Source organism: Emys orbicularis, chromosome 2 (assembly GCF_028017835.1).
Source record: "Emys orbicularis isolate rEmyOrb1 chromosome 2, rEmyOrb1.hap1, whole genome shotgun sequence".
In the NCBI taxonomy this organism is placed as follows: Eukaryota; Metazoa; Chordata; order Testudines; family Emydidae; genus Emys; species Emys orbicularis.
In genome coordinates this window covers 124,304,321-124,316,653 of record NC_088684.1, presented here as the reverse complement: position 1 = coordinate 124,316,653, position 12,333 = coordinate 124,304,321, and the positions used below count along the sequence as shown (strand labels likewise).

The 12,333-nt window shown below is 36.9% G+C and overlaps 1 protein-coding gene across 1 annotated transcript in view; it reads left to right on the top strand.

Annotated features, from left to right (window-relative positions):
* The window catches only part of RELCH (RAB11 binding and LisH domain, coiled-coil and HEAT repeat containing), a 124,693-nt gene that overhangs the window by 96,221 nt on the left and 16,139 nt on the right, over positions 1–12,333 (top strand). The window contains exons 24-27 of the mRNA XM_065398797.1: positions 277–340; positions 2,148–2,286; positions 2,944–3,060; positions 3,925–4,013. Of these exons, the coding sequence (XP_065254869.1) occupies positions 277–340; positions 2,148–2,286; positions 2,944–3,060; positions 3,925–4,013 (409 nt within the window). The remainder of the gene's footprint in view (positions 1–276; positions 341–2,147; positions 2,287–2,943; positions 3,061–3,924; positions 4,014–12,333) is intronic.

Below are 12,333 nucleotides of genomic sequence, written 5' to 3'. Positions count from 1 at the left end.
GCTGACTCTTCGAGGCATGAGTGAAGCCTTAGTTGACAAGCGGGTTGCTCCGGCCCTTGTTACCTTGTCCAGTGATCCTGAATTGTGAGTTTCAGACTGAGACCTTGAGTTAATCAAGTCTTTTGAGCATTTTTCCTCATCTGCTTTTTTTTTTTTTATTTTGTCACTGCTAGAAACTAATGTATATTAAAGTACTAACTTTGAATTTTCATTACTTTTAATTCTATTCATTCTTAAGGTTAAACACCGCTTAAAGATTTTTTTCTCTTCTTATAGCTCTGTAAGGATAGCCACAATTCCGGCTTTTGGTACCATCATGGAAACAGTTACTCAGAGAGAGGTAGGAATACTGCATATCATAAACAAACTGAACTATTAAGCAGTGGTCAAACTATTGCTCAATCATGTAGCAGACGGTTGAGTTTGACAAGTATAGTAACTTACTGCCAAACTCTGAGCAAGAGATACTACTTATAAATTAAGTTTCTCTCACAGCAATGTTTAAGAAAATCTCCAAGTTCCTACCTTTTGCAAAACAATAGATTTACTATTAGAAGAAATTCTTATTTCAATCACAAAACTCTGTCTTACAAAAGGATAGAAGCAGAAGCTAGCTAATTCTTCTGTGCTAGGCTTCAGGATTTTCTACAGTGATGCTCTTTGTGAAGACATTTCTCATTATGGCACAGAAATCCAAAATATCAGCCTGATGGGAGTTAACTGTGAAGTTGGGAATCAATGATAGTTTTATTCTGAGTTTTAGAACATTCTGAAAAAGAACTTTAGAATAATAGTACATAGGAGTATTGGATATTTTGGTGGATTGATAAGAAGGCATTATGGCATTTTCCTGAGTGAATGCCCTTCAGTTTTAGTCAAAGTATAAATATTACATTTATTTACCCTGGGTTTACAAGACCAAGCATAACTTAGAACATAAAAGTGGATTTAACAGAAAAGAAAATAGCTGACAAATTAGCTAACAGATGTTGGTAATCCAGCACTAAAGTCATGCACAAAAAATAAGTGGTTTTTATTTAACTTTAAAATGCTAATTAGAATCCTTTAAGCCGCCAACAAATTAAATATATTTGAGCAATACTTTAATTGCTCGTATAGTTTTTTTGGTGTTAAATTGATTAAAAAATGTTGGTGAATATGATTAACAGTTTTATAGTTTTACAAAAGTTAGGAATATCTGCCAGCAGGAGGATGTATACTTCATTTTCCTTAGTGTGTGTACAATAGGAGGTATGAAAAGCGCACACAACTTTCTGCAGAGCTTGCATTCTTCCTGTAATTTCAACATGTTCTTAAATCCTAAAATAATGTGTTTGAGGAAATGTGAGTAAGAAGTCAATGATGACTCACAAGTACAGTTTTTGGAAGATGGATAAGTAGCAACTTCGTAGTTTGGAATTCATGTTATATATTGCATTTAGCTAAAAAGGCCTTGGTTAACTATCTGAAATAAGTATATTAATTGCTCCCATTATAAGTCTCTCTCTTTGTAACATATGTCATCCAGAAGCCTACCATAGAAGACCTCTGACCAGGAGAATGTTGCTTGACTTTTTATCTGAATGCTTTTAAATGCTATTCAGTCCTTTCAAGTTTGAGTGCAGAAAAATTTGCCAGTTTGTACATATTTATCTGTTTTAATCATGTAAAATGCTTTTTAATTTTTTTCTGGTCTTTCGTCCATCATGTGCTCTCTTTAATTTCATTAATTATTTGTAAAGTACTTACTTTTGGTTCTCCCCACATCCCTTCCCTCCATTTCTCACCACTCTAATTCTGATATTAAAAACATTGATAGGACATTTAATACTTCAATTCTAACTAAATAAAAAAATGAAAATAATTGAGGATGAGGAAACATAATAATGGAGCCTTTGGGCAAATTTGTATATAGAACAATTCCCTTAATCAAGTAGGACATTGTGATAGTATCCTAAAAGTCAGGACACAGAAAAGGAGTTAAAATATCCTGTAATAGAGAAGAATTCTAGATTAACCAAAAAAAAATCAATATTTTAAACAAAATTCTCAAAATGGATAGGAAACAGAAATATACTGTAAGTGACTGAAGTTTTCTGACACCTAAACTTTTTTATCAACTTTTACTTTTTTTGTGAATATTTAAGCTACTGGAAAGAGTAAAAATGCAGTTGGCATCTTTCCTGGAAGATCCTCAGTATCAAGACCAACATTCTTTACACACAGAGATCATAAAAACGTTTGGAAGAGTCGGACCTAATGCTGAGCCCAGATTTAGAGATGAATGTAAGTTGCAACTTAAGTGAATGTTCCTTACCTAAAAATAACAATTGAAAACAAAATATGAAATACACGTCATAAGTTGGTTACTGTTTGTTAAATAGAGTAACATTGATAGAGAGCATTAGCAGAATGTGAACAATAATACTGAATCAATTCATGTTGAGAAATGTTTTCTATAAATTTACAACTCTTCATATTCCACAGATATATATATATATATATAAATAAAATGTGGGCAGTGTTTTTAATATTTGTGGTTTTTTTAATTCAGGAGCCAATATTCTGCTGTTTTCTTTTAAATACATTTTGCAACATAGTAATTGAAACCCCACTAGTAGTCCCACTAGAAGCCACCATTTTACCAGCCGTTACCATACTTTGGTTGCTGAGAAACAAATATCAGAAGTATCTATCTCAGATACCTCTCTTTAACAACTGTTGACAAATACTTATTCAAGATGCTATAGTACATTGTATTTTTCCCCTTAACAACTTAGTCTGGTGCCATTCCTATTGCATAAAAGGAGGGTGGGAATTGCTTATTTTATCGTAAAAGCTGCTGCAAAAAAAGAAACTTCTTTGCAAATTAGTGTATATGGGGGAAAAGTTTGTGAAAGTCAATGTAAAACAATACTTTGACTCAAATATTTACTCTTCCAGTTGTTATTCCGCACTTACACAAGTTAGCCTTGGTCAACAACCAGCAGTCTGTGGATTCAAAGAGACTGGACATTGCAACCCATCTGTTTGAAGCCTATAGTGCTCTTTCCTGTTGTTGTATCCTTGTGTGGTTATGTTTTTAACTGTTAATTGTTTTCATCCTTTTGTTTTTTTAATATTTGGGAATTATAAAATAGCTTGCTCCCTGGGAGTAGTAGTAATAGTATGTGAGGTTTCTCAATAATCTAAAAAGCAGATATTCACAATAGATAGAACTGAAAAATATTTTCAAAAAAGTTGAGATTTTTATAATTTTTTTTAAATCTGCTTTTGGGGTAGGGAAGAACCCTGAAGATAATTGTGTAGATATATCATGCTTAGGGTTAGGGTTCCATCCTCAATTCCCCTTCATTCAGCATCCTTTTGATATAATGATAGTAGTGACATAGATTGATTCAGGTACTTTTCCATATATATATATATATTTACCACTACTACTCTTTGTCATACCTGTTACGAAAATAACATAGGGAATAAAAAGACTTTTTGATGTCAATGGATTGTTCCAATTAAATTCCAGACACTGAAACTATTTTATTTTTGTGTTGTCATGTTTAATAAACTTGATACAGTGAAACAGGTCATAGCAAAAATATTTTAAGCCCTGTCTTGCCTCCATTCTTTTTCCTTTGCCCTATCTTCTTCTGAACCTGATGCTACATATCTGCTGTTATCCGGGATCAGGCCCTAAATTTTTTTACATTTAATTCTTTAATTTATTATTCTCATTTTGACTCTGTTTTGGGTCACTTAATATCAAATTGCTAAAATTAACCAAAACCTGTGAAACACTTCACAACAATTAGAATAAATGTTAGTATATCTTTGTTAGGTATTTTGTTTGCGTATTGCTTTGGGATAAAACCATATAACATCAAATTATGATTATTTTTTTAAATGCCTTAACTGCTTTCCTGCTAGTTATTTCAGAGGATTTAATGGTCAATCACTTTTTGCCTGGACTCAGGTGTTTACGAACTGACATGGAACATCTCTCGCCAGAGCATGAGGTGAGCAACTGAAGTTACCATTCTAGTTTGAGGTACAGATGGCAATAGATAGATGAGCTGTTTAATCTGTTTTAACTTAAGGAGTTAGCATTACAGTAGTTAGTAGTGACTATTGGTTCAATTGTATATCCTAGCATAGTTTTCTTGTTAGAAAAAAATTAGTGTCCCCTTGAGATGCGTAAGCTGAAAGCATTTTTGTAAAACTATTTTCTAAAATTGGAGTAATTGAAAACTTGAAGATTTTCAGCACAAACGGATTTTATTTTTCCTGATGAAAGTGGGAAAAGAAAATGCTGTTTTACCACATGCCGTTTCTTAAACAGTCAAAAAAGATATACTAAAACCAGGAGCCACAACACATTTTAGAAACCAACTCAATAGAAGGGAGATATTTGGAAAGAAGTAATATTGAAAGGATCCAGCAAATGAGACATGTTTGTAGGGCGATATGGCAGCAAAAAGACTTGCAAAATTTTGAAATGCAGCTCTTGAACCACCCTTATTTGGAAATAGTGTTCATTTCTTAGCGGTTCATTACCCAAAAGATTGATAAATTGGAGGGAGTTTACTGGAAAGCAGTGGAAATGATCAGGTGGCTATGTGGGCTGACTTGAGAAAAGACTTTAAAATAAACGTAACTTGGCTAAAAGAGAACTATGCACATATTTAAACAAATAATACAAGTACGTAGGGACAAAATTAGAAAGACCAAGGCACAAAATGAGATTAAACTAGCTACAGACATAAAGGATAACAAGAAAACATTCTACCAAGACATTAGAAGCCAAAGGAAAACCAAGGACAGGGTAGGCCCATTAATGGGGAGGGGAAACAATAACAGAAAATGTGGAAGTGGCAGACATGCTAAATAACATTTTTGTTAGTTTTCACCAAAAAGGTTAGTAGAGATTGGACGTCTAACATAGTGAATGCCAGCGAAAATGAGATAGGATCAGAGGCTAAAATAGGGAAAGAACAAGTTAAAAATTACTTAGACAAGTTAGATGTTTTCTAGTTACCAGGGCCTGATGAAATACATCCAAGAAGCTGACTGAGGAGATATCTGAGCCATTAGCAATTATCTTTGAAAAGTCATGGAAGATGGGAGAGATTCCAGAGGACTGGAAAAGGGCAAGTATAGTGCCAATCTATTAAAAGGGGAATAAGGACAATCCAGGGAATTATGGACCAGTCAGCTTACCTTGAGTACCCGGAAAGATAATGGAGCAAATAATTAAGCAATCAATTTGCAGACACTTAGTAGATAATAAGGTGATAAGTAACAGTCAGTATGGATTTGTCAAGAACAAATCATGTCAATCCAATCTAATAGCTTTCTTTGACAAGGTAACAAGCCCTGTGGATGGGGGTAAGCAGTAGATGTGGTATATCTTGACTTTAGTAAGGGTTTTGATAATGTCACACATGACCTCCTCATAAACAAACTAGGGAAATAAAACCCTAATGGAGCTACTATAAGGTGCATGCATAATTGGTTAGAAAAGCATTCTCAGAGAGTAGTTGTCAGTGGTTCACAGTCAAGCAGGACGGGCATATAAAGTGGGGTCCCACAGAAATCAGTCCTGGGTCCAGTTCTGTTCAGTATCTTCAGTGATTTAGATAATGGCATAGAAAGTACACTTATAAGTTTGCAGATGACACCAAGCTGGGAGGGGGTTGCAAGTGCTTTGGAGGATAGGATTAAAATTCAAAATGATCTGGACAAACTGGAGAAATGGTGTGAAGTAAATAGGATGAAATTCAATAAGAAGAAATGCAAAATACTCCATTTAGGAAAGAACAATCAATTGCACACATACAAGATGAGAAATGACTGCCTGGGAAGGAGTACTGCAGAAGGGAATCTTCGGGGTGATAGTGGATCACAAGCTAAATGAGTCAACAGTGTAACACTACTGCAAAAAAAAAAAGTGAACATAATTCTGGGATGTATTAGCAGAAGTGTTGTAAGCAAGACAGGAGAAGTAATTCTTCCGCTCAAATCCATACTGAGTAGGCCTCAACTGGAATATTGTGTCCAGTTCTGGGTGCCATATTTCAGGGAAGATGTTGACAAATTGGAGAAAGTCCAGAGAAGAGCAACAAAAATGATTAAAGGTCTAGAAAATATGATCTATGAGGGAAGACTGAAAAAATTGGGTTTGTTTAGTCTGGAGAAGAGAAGGGACGTAACAGTTTTCAAGTACATAAAAGGTTGTTACAAAGAGGAGGGATAAAAATTACACTGCTCTACAGCCAAAATGCTTCTGAAATAAATGTAGTCAAACTTTACTAATTCTGGGTCACTGAGAACGAAAATGATGCTTAACATTGTTGATTGGCTCTAGTTTTCAAGATATGCTATTGGGTCAGTATATACGACCCTTGACTTGGGAATGGCGAGGATAAGTGAGTTATAAAGGGAAGGGATCTCAATTTAAACCAGAAATGACTAAAATACATCTTTGACTGGATCTATGAATAAATCTATGACTGGGTTTGGACAGTACTTGCTTTTTAGGCAAAACAATGAATGATGCAATCTGAAGCTGGTATTGCATCATACATGATATGAATTGCATCATGTTATTCCTAGCAGTCATGGATGATGCAATCATAACGAAGCTTACATCACTCTGCTGAACAAATTGCCCTATATCAGCTCTAGAAATCATACAGTGTCATGCTCTTATTTGTCAGTGTTTGATTTTGCAAAGGGACACATTTCTGTTTAGCCAAAGTGAGCAGAGATGCCTCGTACTTGTGTGAACAGTGCAGATAACTTCTGCTATGTTTGTGGTGAAGTGACTTTTGCATCACAAAAGCGCAGTATAACCACTATGGTTAAGAAAGCCTATCACCTTTATTTTGGCTGCAAAATTGGAGATCAGGACAAGAGGTGGGCCCCACACATATGCTGCAACACTTGTGCAACAAATCTTCACCAGTGGTTGAACAGGAAAAGGAAATCTATACCTTTTGCAGTGCCAATGATTTGGAGAGAGCCAATAGATCATACCAGCAATTGTTACTTCTGCATGGTGCCTCCAGTTGGGAAAGGTGTGTCAAAGAAGAAAAAGTGGACTGTGCATTATCCAAACATTCCATCAGCTATACGCCCAGTACCCCACGGAGAAGGACTGCCGGTTCCTGATGCACCAGAATCATTCTCACTTGAGTCAGACGAGGAAGAGGAAGAGGATGAAACTTCTGGTCCCGAACCATCAATGTCACAGGACCCACATTTTCTCCCATCCTCCTCCTCTGAACCACACCTCATAACACAAGGTGAACTGAATGACCTTGTCAGGGATTTGGAACTACCCAAGAGTAAGGCAGAGCTATTGGGCTCCAGACTACAGCAGTGGAATCTCCTGGCAGGTGATGTTAGGGTTTCCATGTTCCGTGACCGTCAAAAGGGTCTTGTCCCATTCTTCTTCATGGAAGGTGATCTTGTAGCCTGCAACAACATCGATGGTGTGATGGCAGCCCTCAACATCGTTCACCATCCAGATGAGTGGAGACTGTTCATTGATTCATCGAAGACGAGTCTTAAAGCTGTTTTACTGCATAATGGCAATGTTTTGCCATCAATTCCAGTTGGTCATGTAGTCCATATGAAGGAAACCTATGACAACATGAAACAACTTTTGAGGTGCATAAACTATGACCAACATCAGTGGCAGCTTTGTGGCGATTTGAAGGTTGTTGCTCCCTTGCTTGGTCTGCAGACTGGATACACAAAGTACTGCTGTTTTCTCTGCGAATGGGATAGTCATGCAAGAGATTCCCACTACATCAAGAAAGATTGGCCACTCCGACAGTCATTGGAGCCTGGGAGGAAAAGTGTTCAGCATTCACCACTTGTTGAATCAAGGAAGATTTTGTTACCACCCTTTACACATCAAGCTAGGTCTGATGAAGAACTTTGTCAAGGCCATTGACAAAACACAAGCAGCTTTCAAGTACCTCCGTGGAAAATTTCCAAGGTTAAGTGAAGCTAAGATAAAGGAAGGTGTCTTTGTTGGTCCTCAGATTCGTGAACTTCTTCGAGATGATGCATTTGACCATGCACTGCGTGGCAAGGAAAAGACGGCATGGAAAGCCTTCCAGTTAGTGGCAATAAATTTTCTCGGAAACAACAAGGCAGACAACTACAGGTTGTTGGTGGAAAACCTCCTCAAGGCATACAAAAGCCTTGGTTGCAACATGTCACTAAAGATACATTTTTTGCACTCTCATCTAGATTTTTTTCCACCGAACTGCAGAGCAGTGAGCGACGAGCACGGCGAGCGATTTCACCAGGACATTGCAACAATGGAGAAACGCTATCAGGGCAAATGGAGCCCATCAATGCTTGCAGACTATTGCTGGACAGTGACAAGAGATGCTCCATTTAATGAATACAAGAGACAAGCCAAGAAGCGCCGAGTAGACACTGAATAGGACTAAACTATGTACAGAATAGCTTTTTGCCTTTTGTTTCATAATAAATTTTATTTATATAACCCTTTTGCTGATTTTTAAAGTGTTACATAAACAGAACAGGTGAAATATTATCATGTAAAGCAACCATAAACACATGAGAAGACCTAGGTTTACAATTTATGATTAAAACTCTACTATCTACACAATATACATAGACAAAATGTAAAAACTTAAATATCTTAGAAACAGTAGCCAATCAGTTGTTTTAATTGTCATATTTGAATTCAGCACATCAAAATACATAATAAATAGCACATTTTATCTCTGAAGCAGACGACTTCTCAAAAATTGTAGACCAGTGTTATTGTTCTTAACCTCTGAGGATAGGAGAAGAAGCAATGGGCTTAAATTGCAACATAATTCAACCCTGCGGGAATCCCAGGAGACTCTATTCTGTAGGAGTTTTAGGCCTGTTCTTCAATACTTAATAATATAAACCCTGCTCCTGGCTGTATTTGTATATTAATAAACTTTGGTGTATCTTTTTCTGGTTTTGGTTCATGGTCAATAAAATGTGCATCTTATATAAGAAATAGAATTGGCAGTGAAGAATATTAAGATGGGGGGACTTTCTAGCTTTAGAAGGAAGGAATCTGACTCTGACTGACTTCGGAAGGGTGAGTCAGGAGTGACAGTAACAATCTGAACATCAGTCAGAGGTGACAAGAGTTGCACTTCCCTTACCCCAAGTGCTCTTGGAGATCTGGCATGGGTCAGTCAGTGTATGCACAGAATGAGTTGAATGATTGTAGGGAGTGTCTACAAAAAGTAAAGATAAATTAAAAAGCTGCAGCAGATGAAAGTTGTCTAGTTTCATTTCCTCTCAACCATTTTATCATATTCAGTAATGGCTTATATTATCTGAAAAAGTAACTTTATGAGGAACGTATCTAGGATTAAGGTAAAAGATTGTGCATTGCATATAGTGGAACCAATTAGTTTTGTTTAGGTTTATGTATTAGTTTACAGAATGTGTAAGGTTTAGGGCTTTAGTAGGTTGAATAAGAGGCCTTAAATTGAAGCTAAAGAACTTGTGTACACAAATTTGGTTCTCACGATCTGGAAAAGACTAAAGAATTCAGATTCATATTAGTATGTCATAACTTGGAGCAATTTGATCTTGAGACCTGCTCGTCAATGACTTGGCTTTCTATCAACTCTGGCCATGTTGTCCAACATACCACTTCAGACACCAGTGTGATCCGTTGGATCACAAGGGCATGTCTTTGACAATAGTACATTCATTTTGGTCTGCAAGAGTTGCTTTTGTCTGCTAGATGAAGTCATGAGCTCCAAAGTCAGCATACGTTGGTATATTTCCAAGAAACAGGGTTTCTAAAATCGGTTGTCATGCTCCATCCCACGGCAGATGTTTGCTTTGATGGATAATATCAAATGCTTTATTTTTCAAGGGTGAACACAGATTTGGTCTTTCCTCTAGTGTAGACTCTGATCCATGTTAGTAGGCCCGCATACCCACTCAGTCTTCCCAAAATCTCTCAAATTTCCCTAGGCATAATTAGACTTCCTGAGTTTGATAATATTGAGTTATTATCTGGATTGGACAGAACCATTTGGCTGTCAGATTGCTTGTGGCATTTAGGAACAAGTTCAGGAGTGAATCACGCTCTGTTCAGATTGTCTAAAAGGCTTGTATTCAATCCTGTGTCATAATGCCAGATGAGCTGTGGGCCAGTTCCACTTGGTTTTAGGCAGTGTCTGAGAAATGTCTCTGATTCTGAAATTCCTAAAGTTGCCACATGACACTCTATTTACATGTATTTTTCTTCCCTACTTGTTTTGGGAAAGAAGTCCTCTACTTCAGACAACTAAATATTGACAAATTTAATAAGTGTTAGTATACAAATGCAAGAAGTTTAAATACTAAGATGGGGGAACTTGAGTGCCTGAGGATATTGATATAATAGGCATCACAGAAATTTGATGGAATGATGATCAATGGGACATGGTAATACTAGGGTACAAAATATATCAGAACGATAGATAATAATCCCACCATACTGGTGGGTGGCACTACTATTTGCGAAAGAAAGCATAGAGTCAGATATAGAAAAAAAATCTTAAATTAATCAAACAGTACCAAAGAATCTCTATGAATAATAAGAGTATAGCAGTAGGAATATTCTTGCAACCACCTGACCAGGATGGTGATGGTGAAATGCTCAGGGAGATGAGAGAGATTACAAAAACAGTTGAAATCCCCGATTACTGGATTTACTATCCCCATATTGACATTTTACCTCATGATTGGATGCAGAGATAAAATTTCAAGACACCATTAATGATTGCTGGATGGAGCAGCTAGTCCTGGAACCCACAAGGGGAGAGGCAATTCTTGATTTAGTCCTAAAAGGAGTACAGGATCTGGTCCAAGAGATGAATATAGCTGAACCGCTCAGTAATAATGTAATTAAATTTAACATCCTTGGGGCGGGGAATACCAAAGATTCCCACCACAGTAGCATTTAACTTCAAAAAGGGGAACTACACAACAATAAGGAGGCTAGTTAAACAAAAATTAAAATGAACAATCACAAGAGTGAAATGGCTGCAAGCTGCATGAAAACTTTTTAAAAACACCATAATAGAGGCTCAAACTTTATGTATACCCCAAATTTTTAAAAAAGGGCCAAAAATGATGCCACCGTGGCTAAACAACAGAGTAAACGAGGTGGTTAGAGATAAAATACCTTTTAAAAATTGGAAGTGAAATCCTACTGAAGGAACATAAACTCTGGCAAGTCAAGTGTAAAAATATGATTAGGCAGACCAAACAAGAATTGGAAGAGCAAAAGAGAAACTAGCATTTAAAAAAAAAAATTAAGTGCATCAGAAGCAGGAAGCCTGCAAAACAGCTAATGGGGCTACTGGCGATTGAGATGCTAAAGGGGTACTCCAGGGAAACAAGGTTATTGCAGAGAAGCTAAACAAATTCTTTTCAGTCTTCACTGCATAGGATGTGAAAAGCCATTCTTTTTAGGTGGCATATCTGAGGAACTGTCCCAGATTGAGGTTTCAGTAGAGGATAAATTGCCCTATTCTGTTCATTCTCTCTGAAGCATCTGGCATCTGTCAAGACGGGATATTAGACCAGATGGACCAATGGTCCGACCCAGTATCTGTTCTTATGTTTATGTAAGTAATCAGCTCTCCACCATGGGGTTAGTTATGAATCAATCTCTTGAGAAAGGATCTGCAGTGGTTTTACCTATAAAATCCTAAAATGTTTAGGTCCTTGCTGCATTAACCCATGCCTCTCTCCTTAGCCGATACCATGGCAATTGTGGTCATTCAAAGTATTAAGGCTGGAGAAAGTGGGACGAGGCTACTGATCACATATTTAGTGAGGGGTTTCCTATTCTGGAAAGCATATGGAGTCCTGGCTAGGTGCTCTTTTATATATTTATAGATCCGAATACATTTAAGATTTTGTTCTTTTACTTATATAACTTATAATTGGTACAATTTAGAAATTTGAATACACTTTTTTGTTCAAGATAGGAAGCCTGCTTACCTTTTAATTGGAGTTCTGAGTATATTGCCTCTGCACATTCATACTTTCATATTTAGTAGTCCTCCAACACTAGTATGTTCAAAATAATGGAAGTCAACCAGAACCTCAGTCCTGCATATAACTTCACACCACAGTTGAGGGCTGGATCTATGTGTGGATGTGGCCCCAATGATTGCTCCTTTCCTAATGGTGCCACGACCTCTGACACTCGTGTATGCTCCCAATGGTGTGGATCTCCTGAGATAACATAGCTCTCAGAACTTTAGTAAATTTTGTGTCAATCTCCAGCCCTGTTTT